Source organism: Mirounga angustirostris, unplaced genomic scaffold (assembly GCF_029215605.1).
Source record: "Mirounga angustirostris isolate CCGP_5_RB_7025 unplaced genomic scaffold, mMirAng1.0.hap1 SCAF_7, whole genome shotgun sequence".
Lineage (NCBI taxonomy): Eukaryota > Metazoa > Chordata > Mammalia > Carnivora > Phocidae > Mirounga > Mirounga angustirostris.
This window is the reverse complement of record NW_026991715.1, coordinates 11,823,172-11,845,965: the sequence shown is the minus strand read 5'-3', so window position 1 is coordinate 11,845,965 and position 22,794 is coordinate 11,823,172. Positions and strand designations below refer to the sequence as shown.

The 22,794-nt window shown below is 39.5% G+C and overlaps 1 protein-coding gene across 2 annotated transcripts in view; it reads left to right on the top strand.

Moving 5' to 3' along the window:
• Positions 1-22,374, top strand: part of PGGT1B (protein geranylgeranyltransferase type I subunit beta) — a 57,028-nt gene extending 34,654 nt beyond the window's left edge. The window contains exons 6-10 of one of the 2 annotated variants that reach the window (XR_010412954.1): positions 892-937; positions 8,708-8,892; positions 14,142-14,250; positions 17,052-17,132; positions 18,540-18,672. Coding sequence is in view for 1 of the 2 variants with exons in the window: in XM_045891040.3 (XP_045746996.2) it covers positions 892-937; positions 8,708-8,892; positions 14,142-14,250; positions 18,540-18,721 (522 nt within the window). In the remaining variant the exon portion in view is untranslated. Of the gene's footprint in view, positions 1-891; positions 938-8,707; positions 8,893-14,141; positions 14,251-17,051; positions 17,133-18,539 lie in introns of both variants that reach the window. The other variant, XM_045891040.3, reaches the window with a different exon arrangement.
• The last annotated feature ends 420 nt before the right edge of the window (positions 22,375-22,794 follow it).

The window sequence follows — 22,794 nt, the reverse complement described above, 5'->3', positions numbered from 1 at the left end:
TTACTGATTATGATGCACATCTGTTGTTTATGTAGTGACTTGTGAACTGAGATGCTAGCAGCAAGTTTGTACTCTGTGCAGTTGCTCATAGTTAATATACCGTGGTTGCAGAAATTGGAACCATATTGTGTTGTTTAGCTGAAGGATGGTATGTGGAATTTGTGCGTATCAGAACTGCACAAAAGAAGGACTACCTATATTTCGCTCTTAGGGTGGACCTTCTCCCTCCAGCGGTGATTTTAGATCTGTCTCATGCCTACCATTGGCTCCCCCCCGGCCCCTGATTTTCCACAAACTTCCCTTGCTCTCTGCAAAAGGGTGACAGGAGTGGGAGAGACAGCTTGCTGGGATTTGAGGTTTCTTTTTCTATAGACAGGTAATTTAAAGCTTACACACGTCTTCCAGCTTTGCTAAGGTTTCGGCTTTATATAGTTGTATTGTTCTGTTTTGATTTTGTGGGATATATGGGGAGATCCACATTTGGGCAGGTGCTGTTACCCTTAGCTACCCACAAGCCTCAAAATAGACTTGTTCCATGTTTATAATATTTTATTAGTACAGCATCTTTACATTTTCCTTAAACTTGTATAGTCTTGCAAGTAGGAAAAGAATAAGGGTTGGGGCTTTTTATTGGGTAGAAATCAAATATATAGATGCCATCTTTGAACAAACTGTCTCAGAATGTGCCTGCTGTATGCATTTAGTGATTTGACTTGATGAATAAGCCAAGACCAGGTACTTGGAAATGCCTACAACTACTCCTTTGTGGGAAAGAGTATTTTGGAGATATGAGGGAGAAACCAAAATGGAGCAAGAGACCAAAAATTAGCATAACGAGGACTTACTTATTATCATTTCCCTATTAAACTGAATAATGTTTTTCTTTTTCAGTCCTATGACAATGGACTGGCACAGGGAGCTGGACTTGAATCTCATGGTAAGACATCTTAAAGTAAATGAACATGTAGTTTCTTTTATTCCTTTAATTAACAATGGCATCTGCGACATGGAGAACCTTGGAAGTTTGCCTCAGCCCGTGGTTGTTGTCTTTCCTACTTCTCTCTTTTGACGCTTTATGCCACTTTGAATGTCTTCTAGCTCAGTAATAGGTCAGAGAATGTTCAGACTAAGATTTTCATACTTTTCTAGTATTTTCAGGTTACCTATTTGACTGTCAGCTGTATGATAATATCCTGGGGTGATTTCTTAAGATAGTGCCAGAAGACAGCAAGTTTTCTTTTTTGGCATAACACTGAAAAGCTAGAGGCAGAATATTAAGCATGAATCAATGAACTTGTGAAGAAATGAAAATGTCTTTCTCAATATAATAATCCTTAGTCATTGCCGTAAAACATTTTGCTGCATAGCATATGTTCATTGTATAAATTAATAGCGTTTCTCCTTTCACCCTTTTCCCCACTTGGGGCAGAATCAGAATAGGGAAGTGATATACTTAGTCTGTCAGCACATCAGTAGCCTGAAGTTTTTCAAATTGAGTATTTCCATGTAAGAGTAAGTAAGCGCCATGCTCCTTTTTAATTTTTTTTAATTTCTTCCTTTTTTTTTTTTTTTAGATTTCATTTTTAAGTAATCTCTACAACTAGCATAGGGCTCGACTCCCAATCAAGAGTTGCATGCTCTACTGACTGAGCCAGCCAGGCTCCCCAGCAGTGTTCTTTTTTTAAAAAGAAAGATCCTAGATCAAGGAGGCTCTCTGAGTGAACTCCTGAGGTTTCCTCTTTATTATGGCAGTCTCTTTGTGTTCGCCCTCTGGCAGCATGACAGATCTCAGAAAGAACAGGTCTCAGCCCTGATACCTGCTTGGGACCTGGCCCCTCACTTAATCGCTCTGAGGGTTTCCTTGTTGACCGACAAGAAATAATTGGACCTTCCTTTAATTTTAAAATTGTTGCTAGGATTATAAGAGGTAGGGGGAAGGTGGTTTGTAAACTATAAAACATGTATAAAAAGATATTTTTAACATCTACTCCTTGACCCCATCTCCTTGTACTTCCCCTGAGACCTTGTCCTGCTGGTCTTCTCCCTCTCACACATCTTCACTCCCTCCTTCAATGTAGATATTTGGAGGGTGCGTATCACGAAGGGCCACGTAGAAGACTGTCTCTGTGTTTCCTCTGAAGCCGTACTGTAATCAGGACACCATAATTCCTATGTGTGCCTACATTTGGATGAGATTGGGCTTGGGGCAAACTGCAGTCGCAGTTCTGTCACTGGTCATCACCACTTGGTGAGGAGGGATATGTACTCGTGGGTGCACAGAGAGGAAATCTGGTGTCTGAGAATTTCCGAGAAGCCAGGGCCTCGTGCTAGGTGTTGGAGAGGGTGTTAACAGGCACTCTGGCTGAGGCGACACATTACCAGTACGGGAGACCTGTGATACAGATGCCGTGGGTCCCAGGAAATTGGGATTGCATTTGCCGGAACATGAAACAGAGGGCTGCTCAAACATGAGTCTCTCTGACAGCTCCTGTCAGGAAAGCATCTTGCTGAGCCACACTTAGTAGTGATTTTAAGTCTGTATGACTTGAGTAGGATTACACCCATTGAGATCATCAGTCATGGACTGTGGTTCATGCAAAAAGCTTAGATCTATCTTCCTTTTCTCTTTGAATTTGTTTGGTGGGCTTGAGACCCAAAGCTCTAGAGAAGGGCGTCCTACTCAGGGTGCCACAGTGGGCTGGTGTCCTGCCAGTGGGCTCCAGGAATGCTTAGATACCAGCTCCCTCCACCTTGGGGGCAGCCAAGCAAAGCTGTGGGTCTGGAGTCCCCGCTCAGGGTGCCACAGAGTGCGCACGCACGTCAGGCATCCTGTCGTCCGGGTGCTGTGAGGTTAGATAGGCTGAGGAGACTGCTCTGGAGGCCCTTCCTTCCACGCCTTCTCTCCTCTCAGCGCTGCCAGGCGAGACCTCCTCCTCAGAAGTCAGCCTGCAGTTTGGCCGCCCCTGCAAGCTTTTGTCTTCTCCCTTCTTCTTTCTCTGGTTAATCTTTTCAGAGAAGCAGTCCAAATATACTCTTGGCCCTTCTCCACAAGTGGCTTATTCTTCAGCCTTCTGTATAAGCCTCAGCAGCTTCGGGAGTTTCTCTTGTAAAGTCACCAGTGATCGACATTTCAAACCCATTGTCGCCTTCTTACTTCTCGCCCTGTGTTTCCTGAAGCACTGGAAGCTGTTAGCCTCTCCCCTGCTTTCTGGAAGTGTCAGGTTCCTCTTGCCCCGCTTCCTCACGAGTTGTTTCTGGCTCCTTCACTATGCTTGTGTCTTCCTCTTGCCCCCTTACCTGGACCCACCTTTTTCTTGCCTTCGGGTGGTTCCTCTTTCTGAATCTCAGGGCTCTTCTTGTACTTGCTGTGCTGTGTACGGAAAACCCTCCACCCTCACCTCTGGCTTACACTTGGCTCTGTTTCATATCCCTAGGTCTTGGCTCCAATGATTGCTTTTAATTACCATTTTTGAGATTGCAGATCACCCACACACACTCCATTCCCTATCCCCTTTCCTGCCCTTGGTTTTCTCTGTATTCTGTTTTATCATGTGTGTGTTATCTGTCTGTCCGCACACGGGAACGGAGATCTTTACCCATTTCAGTCACTCTTGCGTCCCCCACACCTGGCACATGTGGCGTGTGCTGAGATGAGCGAATGGATGGTTTTATTAGTCCCCCTGTGCTGGTCCTTCAGCACCGCAGGCTGCGCGTTTGTGGAGCCATCGTGTTTTCATTCCTTCCTCCCACGCCTCAATGTGCTCCTCAGGAATGTGGAGCCGCTACTTCCGGACCTACTGGTTTTTCAGTCCATAGAAGCCAGAAGTCCAGAATTCGGGGCGTTTGATCTCATGTTCTGTTTTGTTTTGTTGTTTTATTTGCACTTACACCAGTGTTCTCCTGTAGGTCGCCTGTTTATAATCCTTGATCTCCAGACTGAAAGGACTGGAATTTATGATGAAGCAGCTGCCCTGTGCCAGCTACCAGTTAGTCTCATTTAATCCTCACACCAGCCCTCTGGGAGTGGGCATCTGTGTGTGACTTGGATTCCGTCAGAGAGCGAGACCACCATGAGTAGTAAAGAACTGGGACTTATCGTAGGAATAAGACTGTGGAGGAATATGGAGAAGGAAGGGCCTGAAGGGCAAGTTGCTGGACTGGGGGGAAGTCACTGACAAGGCATCCTGCGGCCCTGGCCCAGGTGGACAGCGAGACCTGGCAGGTCAGGTGCATCCAGCGACCAGAGCAGGGCTGTGGTAGAGGAGTCTGGCGGGGGCCGTTGCTCCAGCATCTGACTATGGGTCTTGGGTCACCAGGGCAAGAAGTAAAGCGGACTTGCATTCCAGGTATGTGGGAGAATAAGGGCAAGGTGCAATCTCCTGGCACCTCTGCCTTTGTCTCTCAGCTCCTTGAACCGCAGCTGGGATAGTGGGTGCTGCTTCTCTCCTTCCAGCGGATCCCACGCAGACTTCGCGGGCTGCAGACCATACAGGGAAGCACCTCTGGCCCAGGCAGGTGGACGCGGAACCAAACCACTGTAGTAGCCATTGTCATTTTTCTCAGAGTTGTGACTTCCCCAGTAGGCTCATATATCGTCGGGCATGTAATGTAGCCCACTGGAAACCCTGTGCGTGCTCAGCAGCGCCCCTCATTTTAGTTCTCCGTGTCCGCTTCCAGCCTCGCTTTGTAGACGCACCCATGGGCCACCCCTTCCGTGCATCCCAGGCTGCAGAGAACGTGTGCTCCCCCCATGTTCTCACGGGCCTTTTCCCTGAGGGACGGGGCCAACATTCTTCCCTTGCCCGAAATGCTTCCCCTCCCACCTGCTTCTCCTCTTTCCCCTTTTCCTAACCTTCCGAGTTTTGCCAATCTTCCTGTGGCTGGTTCCATTCTCTCTCAAACTCTTCATCGTCTCATCCGCTATCCCTAAGCAATGCCTCCCTTTTCTGTATTCCAGCCATACTGGGCTCATACCATCTTCATGGCACCTCCCCATTTGCCTTAGCGTCCCTGCTACATTGTGAGCCAGTAGGTCTCATTCGTGTCCAACTCCACTTGCCCTCATACCGTGCGCTTGTCCAGCAAGTATTTGAATTGACTGTCCCCTCTTCCCCTCGGCATCCCGAAGTGCGGGAGGCTGTGTGTGGGCTGCACGTCCTTCTGCTGCAGTTCATCGGCTCTTCTCCCACAACTGCTTAGCTGAGAGCCCATTTGTCCTGCAAAGCCTTCTAGGCTGTGATCATCAGATGTGAGTATTCCTTTTTATCCTAGTGAGTCTCTTAAGCACTAGCACAGTTGTAGGGTAAAGTGTTCATGTGTTTGGAAGAATTGGGTTTTCCTGCTCTGCTAGAATTAAAGCTATTTTTTCCTCTCAGGATTCATGATATAAAAGTAATAGTTCACATAAATTAATTTGATTCCATGGTTCTTCAAAAATCTCTCTACTCCTTAATCCAGAAGAGAAATTTTCAACTCTCTGGCCTAATTTCATGTAAGCATTCAGCTTCTTGAATTTTCCTTACTTTACCTTTTCCATGGGGTATTTTAAGTGTGAAATGGTGTACTTTTATTTTTATACCTATTTTTAGCTTCCTACTTCATCTCTAGCTATATGATTGTTAACCTTAAATTATATATTTCAGAGCACATGGACTCCTTCAGATAATTTGGTACATGCAAATAAATAGAAGAGAATGCTTAAAATTGGGCTTTAAAACCTTATAGGAGCAGTTAGCTTACACCTGTTAAAACACTGTTAAAATGTAAGTCAGTCCTAGCATCCAGGACTAGAGGCAGGAACACCTCCTTCACCCTGCCCCCAGGAGCACTGAGGTCGGTTGTTAGAACCAACCTTGGTGGTCCCTTCCATCTGTGGTGTCCATGACTATGGTATTCTGCACCACACCGAAATGATCCATATGACCGAAGCATCTGACTTCAGGTGACAAACTCAGCAGGTGCAGTCTTTCTCTTGTTTGCACATGCCTTAATATGTCTTACTGTAAGAGCCTTCAGTACAGAAGATTCTTTTCATACCTTCTTCAGCCAAGGCATAATGAACACAACCTTCTGTTGATGAATTCAGAAAACTATGAGAAGCAGTTTTGTATTGTACTTTAATGTAATGATGTAATATTCCTTTTTTTTTTTAAGATTTTATTTGAGAGAGAGCACGATCAAGCGGGGGGAGGAGCAGAGGGAGAGAGACAAGCAGACTCCCCCCTGAGCGCAGAAGCCTGCAGTGGGGCTTGACTTCCTGACCCTGAGATCATAACCTGAGCCTAGTCAGATGCTCAACCAGCTGAGACGCCTGGGTGCCCCTGTAATTATGTAATATTCTTGAAATGTTTTGAAGCTTGTAGGAATCATTGATGTAACCTTATTTAGCCCCTTTTGGTGCTAAATAGAATATGAGTTCCTGTGCCCACTTTTTTATATTTCTTAATTGACTTATTTATTAAGATGTTACCTGTCTTTTCTTGCTCTCTGTATCTGCGTCTAACACTCTAAGTTAATACTGTTAGCTCAGGTTTTTAGAATTAGTTTTTAAGAATTTTGTATAAAATTTAAAAAAAAAAGAATTTTGTATAAAATATTTGAACCTCTCAGGGGTAAATGTTGGTAAATGAATTTTAGCTTAAAGCATAGATTTTGCAGTAAGTGTTTTTGGCTACTCAGAGCTCAAACTTACTTCAGAAGTTATCATTGTGCAAAGCTGGTGATTTGGGCAAAGTAGAGAGTATTTTTACTTTGAATTGTGCCAGTTTGCTTTAAAGAATCCTAACAAGTAATTTGGAGAGTAACAATTAAATGCCTCTTTTTACCTTTTGGTAGGTTTTTTTTTTTTTTTTCTAAGTTTGATTTATTTAAGTAATCTCTAAACCCAGTGTGGGGTTCGAACTCACAACCCTGAGATCAAGAGTTGCATGCTCTTCCGAGTGAGCCAGCCAGGCACCCCTACTTTTTGGTAGTTAATGAGTACATATTATCTGTTGGGAGATTTTATATTTAATGATGTAATAATACCTGAAGTCATGGCCAGGTTGTCATGAAAGAGAAATTGAAATTGGTAGGTCACTGAAGAGGAAATAAGATTGGTAGTTGCTTAATAGGAATTATTCTAAAAGGTTACTATAAATTTGTTTATTTTTCTCTTTTCATGAACTCATGACTGACATAGATCTCTGGAATCACTGGGAAAAATTCTGAAGATTAAATAGTCCTTACTGGCAGTGACCTTTTTAATGTGCTGCCTGTCTGGAGTTTTCTAGAGGGAATGCTGACTTTTCTTTTGCCAGAGAATGCATCCAAGTCGTGTAACAGTAAAAGGGAAGTTGTAGGATGAAGCGTATTACAAACCCTCCATTTCCATAGCTGAAATTAATCAGTAGTGTAAAGTGTTGTTTCTTTTCCTTTCTGGAGAAATAAGGACTTCTCAGTTCCTGAGGAAAGGAATCACTTTTGTGAGTGTACCGGTTTCCTGTTGCCTCGGACTTAGTGGTATAAAACAGCACAAGCCTGTTCTCTTACAGTTCTGGAAGGCAGAAGTCTGAGCTGCACTTTACAGGGCTGCTTCCTTCTGGAGGCTCCAACGGAGAGTCTGTTCCTTTGCCTCTGCCGACTTCTGTGGCCTCCGACATTCCCGACATGTTGCCGAGTCACTCCAGTCTCTGCTTCACAGTTTCATCGCCGCCTCTTTCTGTCATCCCCTTCTGCCCCCTTCATAAGGACACTTGTGGTTGCATTTATCCAGGGATATCTCTCCGTCTCAGAATCCGTAGTCACATTCACCCAAAGTCTCTTTTGCCGTAGGCGGAAACGTTGCCATGTTCCAGGGGTTAGGACCTGGACTTCTGAATCTTTGCGGGTCATTATTCAGTCTACCACAGGGAATGGATTATCCCCACGTGTCTCCTTCCTCATAGGCCCTTCTTCTCTCCCCGCCCCCAACACGATCTCTCCCTCATCCCTCACTCAGACTTGTCTTCCTTAAATTTTTTAAGCTGAGTAGGTATCATATCTGCATATCTGCTTCTAGCTTGTCTGTGTTATATGTGAAAATTAGTCTGTGGGCTCAGGCAGATGGAACCGCAGTTCATGAGCACTGTGTGGTTTTAAGGGAAAGGAATCAGACTGGGGCGACAGGGAGGAGGAGTCCTAAGTTTTAGTGTCAACTCTTCCATTAAACCATGTAATTTTGAACATGTTCCTTAACCTCCGAAGTCTTTTTTTTTCCCCCAAAAGTAAAATATTTCTTAGAGCTTTAAATTATTTTATTTATTTATTTATTTATTTTTAAGATTTTATTTATTTATTTGAGAGAGAGAGAATGAGAGAGAGCACATGAGAGGGGGGAGAGTCAGAGGGAGAAGCAGACTCCCTGCCGAGCAGGGAGCCCGATGCGGGACTCGATCCCGGGACTCCAGGATCATGACCTGAGCCGAAGGCAGTCGCTTAACCAACTGAACCACCCAGGCGCCTGAGCTTTAAATTATTTTAAATTCCTGCCTGTTTCATCAAATTAATATTGAAGACTCCCAACACTTTCTGGTTATTTTAAAGGTATAATTAATTGTCTTCTAAATTTACTTTATTTTACTGATTTCCAGAATTGTATAACCATTGTTTTTTTTTCTCCAGCCATTTCATGTTATTTTCCTAGGCATCTGATTTGACGTTTGAAGTATTGTGTGGTTTCGATTAACAGGAGGATCAACTTTTTGTGGCATCGCGTCACTGTGTCTGATGGGTAAACTAGAAGAAGTTTTTTCAGAAAAAGAATTGAACCGGATAAAAAGGTGGTGTATAATGAGGCAACAAAATGGTTACCATGGAAGACCTAATAAGCCCGTAGACACCTGTTACTCTTTTTGGGTAGGAGCAACTCTAAAGGTAAGAGAAAGAATAAAATTGAGAAACCTGTACTCTGTGTTGATACAAACTGTGCTTTAAAAGTTTTGGTCTTTGTAATGGTCACTAAATACCATTAAATTTAGGCTGCCGAGTTTTTTCTCTTGCTCCGGCAAAGCTCATCTCTGTACGGTTTTTCTATAGAATTCAGGTATCTGTTGTGCTGCTTGAAAATTGCCATTCTTATAAAACTTAAGTGGCCCAGAACATAGATGAGAAAGGATAAGGTATAAGGTATAAAGGTTGTAAAAATCTTGTTACCAAAACTGACGGACTGGTAGTCTGTCTGGAGCAGGGATCTGTCTGAACATGGTAGCAGTAAAGGCTTTATGGGAAGTTACGAATCTTTTTTTTTTTTTTTTAATTTTTTTTTTTAAGATTTTATTTATTTGTGAGAGAGAGAATGAGAGACAGAGCACATGAGAGGGGAGAGGGTCAGAGGGAGAAGCAGACTCCCTGCCGAGCAGGGAGCCCGATGTGGGACTCGATCCAGGGACTCCAGGATCATGACCTGAGCCGAAGGCGGTCGCTTAACCAACTGAGCCAGCCACCCAGGCGCCCGGAAGTTACGAATCTTAAAAGATAAACCATGGGTCATTCCCTTGAAAACAGTTTGTGGTTTTTAATTTTTTATTGATTTATTTGCCTAACCCTTCTGAATAACTTACTGATTAACACTTTTGCACATTTCTCTCCATTTGTTACCTTTTTGACATGCCTAATTTTATAAGCTTATTAACCACTAAATACCCTCAAGTTTGCTCTGTCTTAAAATTGCCTTTCCCCTTTAAAATGTTTCACCTAATTCTGATATTCTGAAATCTTTTTTTTTTTTTTTTTTTTTTTTTTAAGATTTTATTTATTTATTTGACAGAGAAAGACACAGCGAGAGAGGGAACACAAGCAGGGGTAGTGGGAGAGGGAGAAGCAGACTCCCTGCCGAGCAGGGAGCCCGATGCGGGACTCGATCCCGGGACTCCAGGATCATGACCTGAGCCGAAGGCAGTCGCTTAACCAACTGAGCCACCCAGGCGCCCTGATATTCTGAAATCTAACAAAAGTCCATGTTCATCTTTTATATAATATCCTAATTTTTTCTCTTAAATTCTGAAATGCTGAAAACAGAATGATTAACATGAAGGCAGTATATCTCCCTCTCTCCCCTCACTCCTAGTGCCATTCCTTGGGTGTACCGCTTTAATACTTTTTTAATTATGGAAAATTCCAGACATATTCTGAAGTAGAATAGTGTAATGAACCCCTGTAAGTCCACAGCTGGACGCATCAGCTTTTATCCCAAAGCCAGCTCCAGTCTTATCCATATTCCAACCCCTTGCCCTTCGCCTCACTGTATTATGTGAGGGCAGATCCCAGATAACATTTTTTATATTATCTGGAAATTTTTCAATATAGTTCCTAACCAAAAATAACTTTCTAAGTAACAGAACTGTAGTGTCATTGTCACATCTGAAAAAGCCCTAATTCCTTGATACCTTTAGGTATCTAGTCATTGACTATGTATATTTCCTTTTGCATCACATCAAGAAGCACATAATCTTTGGTCATCTCCTTTTGATCAAAGGGCTCCAGAGCCGTCAGACCGGATTTATCCTCAACAAAGTCCCCCATCAGCTTTTTATTTTATGATGGCAAAATATACATAATATAATATTTATTAGTTTAACTATTTGTAAGTATATAATTCAGTGGTATTAATTACATTCGCAATGTTCTGTAACCCTCACCAGTATGTATACCCAAAACTTTCATTATCCGCAGTATATACTCTGTACTCATTACCATTCTCCTCTCCCACTGGCCCTGGGTCATCTCTCTTCTCTCTGTCTTTATGAATTTGCCTATTCTTGGTACATCACATAAGTGGAATCACACAATATGTGTCCTTCTATGTCTGGCTTATTTTGCTTAGCATAATACTTTCAAGGTCCATCCATGTTGTAGCATATATCAAAATTTCGTTCCTTTTTATGGCTGAGTAATATGCTGTTGTATGTTTATATCACATTTTGTTTACCCATTTATCCGCTGATGGACACTTGGGTTATTTCCATGTTTTAGCTGTTGGGAATAAGGCAACTCTGAACATAGATGTACAAATAAGTGAGTTTATGTTTTCATTTCTTTTGTGTATTTACCTAGGAGTGGAATTGCTGGATCATATGGTAGTTCTCTGTTGAACTTTGTGAGGTACCGCCATGCTTTCCACAATGAGGGTGTGCACCATTTTACATTCCTGCTAGCAGCGTACCAGGGTTCCAGTTACCCTCAATAACACTTGATTTTTCTGTTTGGTTTTTTGGTTTTTATAATAGCCATCCCAGTGGGTGTGAAGTGCTGTCTCATTGTGGTTTTGATTTGCATTTTCCTAATGATTAGTGATATTGAGCATCTTCTGATGTGCTCATTGGCCATTTCTGTATCTTCTTTGGAGAAGTGTCAATTCAGGTCCTTCACCCATTTTTTAATCATGTTTTTTGTTCTCAAGTGTTTGGGATATTAATCCCTTATCAAGATATATGGTATGCAGATAATTTTTTCCCATTCTATGGTTGCCTTTCACTCTGTTGGTAATGTCCTTTGATGTACAAAAGTTTTTAATTGTGATCAAGTCCAGTTTACCTGTTTTTCATGAAATCATTGCCAAAGCCAATGTCATAAGGATTTTCCCCGGTATTTTCTTCCAACAATTTTTGTAGTTTTAGCCCTTGAATTTAGGTCTTTGATTCATTTTGAGTTAATTTTTATATATGGCATAAACTAAGGGTTCAACTTCATTATTTTGCATGTGGATATCCTGCTTTCCCAGGTTCATTTGTTGAAAAGCTGTTCTTTGCTCCATTAAATGGCCTTGGCCCTTTGTGGAAAATCAACTGAACACATACATGTGGGTTTGTTTGTTTTATGGGCTCTCTATTCTGCCCCATTAGTCCATGTGTCTCTCCCTATGCCAGTACCGTACTGTTTTAATCCCTACAGCTTTTGTAGTAAGTTTCCGAGCCAGGAAGTGTGAGTCCAACTTTGTTCTTTTTCATCATTGTTGGGGCTGTTTGGACCCCTTGCAGTTTCATAGGAATTTGAAAATTGGTTTTTCCAATTTTTACAAAAAAATCTATTGCATTGAATCTGAAGATCACTTTGGGTAGTATTGACTTTTAATAGCTTAAGTTCTCCTACAGTGAGCATGGGATGTCTTTTCATTTATTTAGATCTTTAATTTCTTTCAGCAGTATTTTGTAGTTTTCAGCATACATGTCTCTCACGTCCTTGATCAGATTTATTCCTAAATATTTAATTATTTTATACGCTGTTTTAAGTGGAATTGCTTTCTAATTTCTTTTTGGATTGTGTGTTGCTGTTGTATAAAAACCTCATTGGTTTTTTTTTTTTACAGAATCGTTTTAGCAGCCATTGAGGTTAACGTATGTTTTAATCCATTATATTGTTCTTTTTGATGCTCAAAACATCCCATTTTTAGCCAGAGATCCTTCAAGTAGGCTCTTGAGTCTTTTCGATATGACCTTGGTAGTCTTTGACAATTTTCTGAAAGCAACCATTTTTAAACATTTTTTTTTTTTTTAAAGATTTTATTTATTTGACAGAGAGAGCCAGCAAGAGAGGGAACACAAGCAGGGGAGTGGGAGAGGGAGAAGCAGGCTTCCCGCGGAGCAGGGAGCCCGATGTGGGGCTCGATCCCAGGACCCTGGGATCATGACCTGAGCCGAAGGCAGACGCTTAACGACTGAGCCACCCAGGCACCCGCCATTTTTAAACATTTTAAAGATTCTTAATTCTTATGAATATCACAAGTAACTGATTTTTTTTATTTTTAGAAATATTTTCCTGTTTTATTTTTTTAAGTAAGTTTTCCACCCACTGTCAGGCATGAACTCATGATACTGAGATCAAGAGTCACATGCTCTACTGACTAAGCCCACCAGGCACCCCAACTTTAAATGATATCTTAATTTCTCTTTAGACATTATCTTTGATTCCCAACTATGAAGAATGAAGATTTAGCCTCCCTTTTTTCAAGCAGATTATTACTGGTTATATATTTTTTAGTCCTGAAACTTTTCCTCTTTGCACCTTCTAATTCTGTCATATTACCTTTACTTTTATAATGTCGAGTTAACATTCATATTTTATTTAGTAACAGTATTCACATATTTTATGCTTTGCCTGTAGGTTGATTCTAAAATTTAAAAACCGAGAATCAGCACTTACTGTGATCATGTAAATATTGTTTATTGCTGAACCAAGTACATCTTAAGATTATAGTTTCTCCTTATGTAATGACCCATCAGACACTTGATGGAAAATGTTTCTAGCTGATGGATTCTAATGAGTCTCTTTCCTTTTTATTGTATTGACTAAATTAAAATGAATGAATGTGTTTCTTATTTGTATCATAATTCTTTTAGGCTTTGTTTCTCTTTTTGAGAAATAATGGTTCTTTAATCACTCATATCTTCTATGGCTCTTTGATTCATTAACATACTTTCAACTGCTTTGTGTCTTATCAGAAATTTCTTGAACTCTCTTGTCTACTGCTCCACCCTCCCCAACACCCTTTCATAGTTTGAGTTATTCTTTATTTTTTCTATTTAATGGGATCTTGAGAGAGAGAATAAACATATGTCCTAAATCTTAAAGCTACATAGTTTTTTATGCTAAAAGTATACTTGTCTCACCTTTTACCTTTCCTGACTAAAAAGCTACAATTTTTTTACTAGTCTCAAAACTGTCATCTGGTTAATAATTTTTGTTGGTTTTTTTTTTTGAAATATTTTTGGTTCAAGTTACTAACGGTTTGTAAGTAATAGTTCAAAAGCCTATAATAAGAATTAGAATATAGATAGATAAAATTGATAAAATAAAAGATAAAATTGTCCTTTTTAAAAATGACTAAGTTGAACAGATTGGCAGAGTTGTGTTTTGAACCTAGCTAAATGTGATGCAAAGAGATTAGTTGGGCGTGGTTCAGAAGAGGGAAGTAGTGAGTAGGTCAAGGAAAGGAGAGTAGTTGTGATCAGATGACAAAAATGATAATAATGTGGTTGACTGATTCTAAGTGCTCAGGTCTCCAGAGGCTTGCTTTGAGAGCCTTAGCTACAGAAAAGCATATTTAATTGATGTATATCTGAAAATTGAGCCAAAGGTCAAAATGAAAGTTTGATGTCAGTAAATTTATATTTGTCCTGTCATTTCAGCTTCTGAAAATTTTTCAATACACCAACTTTGAGAAAAATAGAAATTACATCTTATCAACTCAAGATCGCCTAGTAGGGGGATTTGCCAAGTGGCCAGATAGTCATCCAGGTAATTCATTTTTTGTATGAATCTAGAACAACTCTATTTCTTGAGTAGACCCTCAGGCATCTTTGTCAGAAAGGGCATAAGAGAAAATTCAGCTACAGTTGTAAACTTAATATGTTTTTTAAAAAGGTAAATTGTTTAAGTTTAGGGGAAATTTAGCATGTTGAGGGGTATAAAGGAAGGGTTGGATTATCAAGATGTATTGCTATAGTATGCCTTGTTTTCCATATATTTCACTTACCAGTGTTTTATTTCATTTGAGGCAGTGAGGCAGATGGTCTCAATGGGCCCTGTCCAAAATAGAGAATCATTTGGTCCATCCAGAATCTTTAGAATTATTAGCTGTCGCTAGAGCCAAGTAGAATGAATTACCAAGTCCAGAAGGGACCTGTTCTTACTCTGTTCAGAAGCCATTACATCAAATATCTCTAATTCTGAAGGTAGCTGTCCCTCACTGTCCATACCCTTGTTCTCTGAATTTCATCAGATTCAGGTTAATTTTTTTAGATGGGTACTTTGCTATCTGAACTCTTAACATTCACTGTCTAAAACTCAGGAGCCAAATAGATTCAGACAATGTGATATTCACTGTTTTCCAAGCTCAGGAGTGGCAGGGAGGTAAAGAACAAAAGATTCTTGGATTTAGTAAGTACAGTCGATCCTTGAACCACACAGGTTTGAACTGTGCCTGTCCACTTGTAAATGGATTTTTTCGATAAATATTGTGTTGTACTGTAAATGTATTTTCTCCTCTTTAATGCTTTTAATTTCTAAAGCCAAAGAATATTTTTTCTAGTTTTATTGAGAAATCATTGACCCTACATCACTGTGTAAGTTGAAGGCATACAGCATGATGGTTTGGTGCACATCTATAATGAAATGACTGCCAGAGTGGGCTCAGCTAGCTCCCGCCTTCTCATAGATACAGAAGACAAGAAGATGGTAAAGGGCGAACAATTTATGTTTGTGATGAGCAGTCTTAGGGTTCACTGTCTGAACACGTTTCCTGTATGTCGTACAGCAGGGTGAGCTGAAGTCCTTGTGTTGTGTGTTACATCCCCAGTACTTACTTAGTAGTGGCAGTTGGTTCCTTTTGACCCCCTTCTTCCAATTCCCCCTCCCCTGCCCACCCCTGCCCCTCCTAAGCACAAGTCCAATCTCTTTTTTTCTATGAGTTTGGTTTTTTGTTTTTGTTTTTTAGATTCCACATCTAAGTGAGATCACACAGTATTTGTCTTTGCCTGACTTATTTCACTTAGCATTACACCTTCAAGGTCCATCCATGTTGTTGCAAATAGTAGGATTTCCTCATCTTTATGGCTGAATCATGTTCCATTGTGTATGCAGATACCACAGATTCTTTATCCATTCATCCATCGGTGGGCATTTAGGTTGTGTCTGTATCTTGGCTATTGTACATAATTCTGTGAACATGGAGGTATAGATACCAAGGTAGTGTTTTCGTTTCCTTTGGGGATATTACTGGATCATATGGTAGTTCCATTTTTAATTTTTTGAGGCTTCTCCATACTTTTTTCCATAAGGGCTGTGCCAGTTTACATTCCTACCAGCCATGTACAAGGGTTCCCTTTTCCACCTACACGCCGGCATTTGTTATCGCTTATTCTTTTGATTATGGCCATTCTAGCAAGAGTGACATAGTATCTCACTATGGCTTTAATTTGCATTTCCCTCATGGTTATTGATGTCAAGCATCTTTTCATGCACTGGTTGGCCTTTTGTATATCTTCTTTGGAGAAAGAGCTATTCAGATCCTTTGCCCCTTTTTCAGTTGGGTTACTTGTTGTTTTTTCTGTTGAGTTGTTGGAGTTCTTTCTGGTTTTTTTTTTTATGTTCTAATTTCTAAAGCAAAATAATATTTTTAAATTTTGGTATGTGTAACCATAGCTATAAATGTTAGAGCAGTACCTCAAGAAAACTGAGAATTGTCTTGATGACATTATTTTTCATCAGAGCTTGTACTATTTTAACAAATGTACATTTTAACAAATGGGAATAGGGAAATGACAATATCTTGGAAAGCATGTCTGGCATAAACATACTTGAAATACATTTTGAGTATTTACAGTAGATTTTTTTTTTTAAAGATCTATTTATTTGCCTTAGTTAGCAAGCGTGAATGGAGGGAGGGCAGAGGGAGAGAATCTTCAAGCAGACTCCCCGCTGAGTGTGGAGCTCGCCAGGGGCTTGATCTCACAACCCCTGAGACTATGACCTGAGCCAAAATCGAGAGTCGGATGCTTAACCAACTGAGCCACCCAGGCGCCCCAGAATAGATTTTTTTTTTTTTAATTCTTGAAGGTATTTTCTAGCACTTAGTTGCTAACTTTAATATTTGGGTAAATACTTGGATATAATACTTTTTACAGATATGGTAAAATGTCTTCAGAACCTGTAAACTGCAGAGCATAGAAGATCTGTGTATCATAAATTGAATTTATGTGGAAAGACCTGTTTAATAGGGCCTTTGGGAAAATCATTTTTTAAGAGTCTTTAAAATTAGGGGCACCTGGGTGGCTCAGTTGGTTAAGCGACTGCCTTCGGCTCAGGTCATGATCCTGGAGTCCCTGGATCGAGTCCCGCATCGGGCTCCCTGCTCAGCGAGGAGCCTGCTTCTCCCTCTAACCCTCCCCCCCTCTCATGTACTCTCTCTCTCATTCTCACTCTCTCAAATAAATAAATCTTTAAAAAAAAAAAAAAAGAGTCTTTAAAATTAGCATATTCTTGGTTCTAGTTAATTTAGTAGCAGATTTGACACAAAGCATTTTTATATACATTTACAGAAGAAACTTAAGAAACTAATGAACTTTTATTATGAAGAAACTATATATTTCAGCATTTGATATGCTTGAATATACCTACAGGTAAGTTTTTTAAAAAAGCTTTGAGGTTTGAAACAATTAAGTTCTGGTTCATTGACTTTTACAGAAAGCTTTCTGAGAAAAAGATGTTTTATTTTTCCATTACGTGGAAAGTAGAAGATCCTATTTTGTTATCCTGGATGGATTTTATTTCTCTTTCAGTTGCATTTTTTCCTAGAAAAGTTTCCTAATTTCTAGTCAATAAAATATAATGTTGGTTTGTGCCTTCTGTAATTTTAGAATAACTACAAGGAAAATTTCATAGTACAGGGGAAATTAAATTTATTTTTTGTGGTCTGAAAATGAGAGAAAAGTGAGCCAGAAGAAACCTAAGCATTCTCTTGAGAAGACATGAAAGGAGATTGACATGGGCCTCCACTAGTGAGATAACATTTTCAGAAATAATCTTGAGTAAGCACAATTATCTGTCCCTCTGTTTTGAAAAGTAGTTGATACTCATGTAAGTAAAACTTTCTAATACTTCTGACAAAGTTTGAGTCGGTAAAGGTGTTCTGAACTTCAGTAGCTCTTGAGGCCATAAATGATGGCCAGTACAAAAATAGGAAAAATGCCTGATGGCTACAAAATATGTTTTTTTGTAGTATGCCCATAACTGCAGATCTCTGAGCTCTTCAGAGTCCGTATAAGGCTGTCCAGCAGGCAACAGCCATGTGATTCCTGTGGCCACTTGAATGGAAGAGGGTCGCTGCCCCCAAAAGACGGGAAATAGTAGGGAGGCCAGTATAGAAGAAAGGTTATGGTATTTATAGCCACAGAGAATGTGAGTTTGTTTTTACTGTCAGGTCAGACATTTTTTGGATGATTGAGATTCCCCTAAATAGGAAAACTAAATTTGGTACAGCATTCCACAGCGGATTATTCTGTTTAGGCATCTTTCACTGAACACAGTACTGTGGTAGAATTGGTTACGGAAATGTCAGAGGTAAAACTTGGTGGGGAGGGGTATTGCTACTTAGAGTCAGAGGTTTATTTTCATTTTTCAGGAAAATTTTTCCTTTTATGATACAGAGCTAAAGCCCCTTATTTCTGTATTCTGTGGGAAGCAAAGGGGAAACCCCCTAAGTGAGAGGTCTTGTATTACTGCTACTCTACTTTGTTTTTTTAATCATAGAGGATGTTGGGAATGTCACCTTTTCATTTGAGAACTGTTTTCCTTTGTTAATGATATTTTCTTCGATAAAATACCTGATTTTGATCATCTGTTTTTTTTTAATTGGTGTTTTGACAAAGACTTTTTGAGAAAGCACATGTTTCAAAACCTGTATTTAACATTTTTCTAAATTTAATTTTAATGTGCTGGACTAATAGATATGTAGCTATAGTACTTTGCAGCATGTACAAATAAGAATGCCTGTTATGATAAAAAAAAAAAAAATACCTCGTTTTCAGATGCTTTGCATGCATACTTTGGGATCTGTGGCCTGTCACTAATGGAGGAAAGTGGAATTTGTAAAGTTCATCCTGCCCTGAATGTAAGCACACGGACTTCTGAACGCCTTCGAGATCTCCATCAGAGCTGGAAAACCAAGGACTCTAAACAGTGCCCAGAGAATGTGCACATCTCCACATGACTGACTTCACTTAGGTCGGGAGGGTGGGGGGATTTGTAGCATAACTGTAGCTCGAGGTTAAAAGCCATGTATAACCAATGTGCTCTTTTTTTAAGAGGTAGTCTCGCAATCAAATCTCGCGCCGATGTCACTTTGGAATATGGTCTTGAGCCCGTAACCTTTGTACTGGGTTTCAAGAAAATCTTTGTTGACGTCTGAACCACAGTGGACTCTGTTGTGGTTCTTAAATGTTTCTACTGTATTTCTAAGAAGTTCTTTGGGGCAAATTAACTATATGTATGTAGGTTATATTTTTAAAAAACTCTACGAATTGTATCATACTGTAAAATGGACACAAATCTTCAAAACAAGTTTACAGTTCACATAGCATCGATAATCCTTGGGTGAACACTTAGTGATCATTTAAAAAGCTTGATAGCTGATGGTAGGAAATTGCTTTAATGAATTAAGTATTTAGGATTCTTCTTTGAAAACAGATGATTCCATAATTTTTAAACAGAAGAATGACTTACTTTGTCTTATTAAGTGTGCCAGTTAAACTTATGAGGCCTACATAAATGAAATTAACTTCATAGCAAGGATGAATAGGCTTAACTAATACAGTAATTTTCTAAAGGGACATTGATTTAAGAAGACTATTATGTAATTGAGGAAAAAATAACTGTATGTGATTGTGAATGAGAAAGTTTTGTGCTGTGTGGGTCACTTATTTAGATGTTTTGAGGGTGAATAACAGTTGTGTTTGATTTTAATTTCATTAGTTGCTTTTTCTTCTTTCTGGGGAGAAAATAGTCATCTAGAAGGAAAGACATTGAGTGGTTTGGTTTATTTTTCTGAAATATGTGATACTATAAATTGTACTTTTATAAGGGAGTTATTTTTAGCTATTGGTTTTTTTTTAGTTTGTTGCCTCCAGAGTGTGTTAGTGGTTCTGATTTCAAAATGACAATTTTCTAATTTTTTCAAAGTAAATAAGTAAAACTCTCAGTAAAAAACCAGAACCACTAAAGTAAATTTAATGGTGCAGCCCCATACATGGTCATTTATAGTTTTATATTTTCAGGTAAGTGGAAGGGAAATGTTCTGTTTAGGGGTTAAAGACTGGGGTGTCGCTTTTGTTCTTCTTGTTTTGTTCATTCTGTGAACTAGCTAATTGTAAAGGAAATCGTGTAAAAACTCATCTTCATTAGTAACCAATTTATCAATAAATCACATCCATCACTGTTGTTGGAATGACGTTCAAAGATGTGAGACAAGTACTGAAATGGAGAAGAAAATCTCTGCACTGAAGGAGATAGGTTAAAGTTAAAGTCTTGGTGATAATAAATGTTGAATTATTCTACACAACTATCAGTATAAAAAATTACTAGTATTACTGTTTAGGAATTATAATATTTAAATTTTAATTTCCTAAATTTGAGGAGAAAATGCCCTTAAATGGTGGTCCTTCCAAAGGGAAATCTGGTATGTGCTTAGAGAAATGATTCATTTGTTGTTGGCATCCTTAGTTTTAAAACTCCTCTTGCCCAAGTCAACTTTATTATTTTTTTAATTAGAAATAAAATCCGTTTTCTGATTGTGGGGGAAAATATAAGCTTAAAAGCAGATGTTATCTTTCAATGAGTTATTTTAGTTGCTTCTATTTAAATCCTGGCAAATTAAGACATCCCTATCTCAAACTAAGTCATTTCCTAGACATCGGGAGTTAAAATAGCATATATGGAATGGCTTTAGAGCGATTATAAAAAACCCAGATTGTTTTTCCTGAATTGCCACTAGCAGTTAGAAGGTAAGAAAGTTAGTAATAATAGTAACCGTATCCGTAAGTGGAAGAGAACTCCAAGTTTAAAAGTATTTCATAAAACTATTAAGAAATATTTCCTAACTCACTTGTATAATTTAATAGCATAAAATTATAAATTACAATATGATTCTAAACAGTACACGTGTGAGGGCCCTTTTTATGAAATTTTGTGGCCCAGTGAGTGTTCACCTTCCATCGTGACGTGCTGACCAAAACACAGGCCAGGGACCTGCAGAGAGACGACTCTTGTTTCTAAACAGTTATTTACAAGAGCAGTATTTATTAAAAACTAAATTATAAGTAATATTTCACATACTTATTCTTTGGCAGTGATACTATAATGAGCAGGGAAGTAGGAAGTCCAAAATCTCAAATAACTCTGTGTTCTGCCCCCACCCTCATTATGGTATTTTTCAGAAGTTAGTACGAGAAGCTTTTTTTTGAGCATCTGCCTGAAAACAAGATTAATCAGGTCATACAACACAGTTCAGTGTATTCATCATCTACAGTATTTTTAGATTTGACCTGTAATATGTATACATTTTTATCAGATCTTTAAATAGTTAATATTTCATTTCAGTTCACATAGAGGTTTGGAAACGGTCGGACCTGCTAGTATTTGAGAGTCTGTTAAGTAAGGAGGTGCTCTGGAGTCTGAGGACTTGAGTTTAAATCCCAGGTCTGCAAGTTCAGCACTGTAATCTTGGACCCTAACTTCCCCATCCATAAAATCAGGGAGGGAGGGCTAACTCCTGAGGTTATTCAAGGATGAAATGAGATAATGCATATAAAGCACTTGACATAGTACCTGAAATACAGTAAATTCCTAATTATAATTTCTGTCCTAACCATCATAAAATGATTGTTATTAAAATCTCTCTTCTCTAATAGAGATCCCACAGGGGTTAAGCTCGGGGACGATGACGGCAATAGTGTACTTTCTGAACCTTCCAGTAAGAATACAGAGTAACCAGGGTAGCCCCAGACCCTGTTCTACAAAACTAGATGACCGTTGTCCTCATGAACTTCAAAGTGCAAGTGAGGAAGGAAGGAAGACAACTGGCCGACGTAGTTTCAGCATCTGTGGGAACGGGGAGAGCAGGCAGCTGTGTTTCTGACAGCCCCCCGTTTCTCAGCCGCCTGGCAGGGGGCCAGTCAACAGAAGCTGCAACTGTGCAGACTTCGACAGGTTCCATTTGCAGGTGAGCGTCACAGCAATGCACCAAGGTCTGCCGAGTGTGCTAACGTAGTCTGGGCCCAGTGCTGTATGTGTCCAGAGCCTAGCACTGAGGAGAAACTGCTAGAATTAGGATTCCAGCTTGACAGGACAGGTATGGTAGGGCAAAGAGAAGAGAAAGTCCAGGTAAAGGCTGGGAAGGAAGGTCAGTAGTGATGTCCTGTCAACCACTGTCAAAATGAAAATGGAGCTTTAGGGCAGTGGAGCTAAAAAAAGTCATCGAAGAACACGCCCCTCCTAAAAAAGTACAGGAAAACGCTCTTCCAAAGAAAAAAACAAAACAAAACTGTGAGAAGGATTACAATCAAACCTCATTGAGAAGTTAGAAGAATTAAGAGAAGCAGCAAGCCAGCATCCCCAAAGATGGTGAGAGCACACCAGAAAGATACGACCACAAGACTGATGAAGGCCTCAATATTTTTTTAAAAAAAACAGTTATGACAGGAAATTTATAGTATTTAGAACTGTATCATTAAAAATGGGAGAAGCTGAAAATTATACAACCAAGCCTTAAAAACTGGAGGAAAAAAGCAAACCAGAAGAAAACTGAAGGAAGGAATTCGTAAAAAGGGAGAGCGGGAGGGAACTTAAATACGCAAACCACCAGCGAACCCCTTCCAGGAAAAAAGGGAGGACGCAGAAATACACATTGAAATGACAACTGGAGAAATAACCACAAAACAGGAAATTTTTCAAAATTATAAGACTAATTTTATATAATTAGAAATATGCAGATTTCCAGGATTTACCCTCATAGACACAGAAATTTAGAACAAACCAATTACCATAGAAGAAACTAATAAAGGACTTCTTACCAAAAAAGTGTCAGGCCTTGATGATTTCAGGGGATTTCTGCTAAACCTTTAAGATTAAATAATCCCAGTGTTGATACAATTCCAGAAGCTAGAAAAAGAATCCTGAACCTCAAAGTGCCAAAAAAAAAATTTTTTAAGACTTCTGAATTGATTTTATAAAGTGAATACATTAGCATTTCCAAAACTGAAAAAAAGATTGTAGCAAAGAGAAAATTAT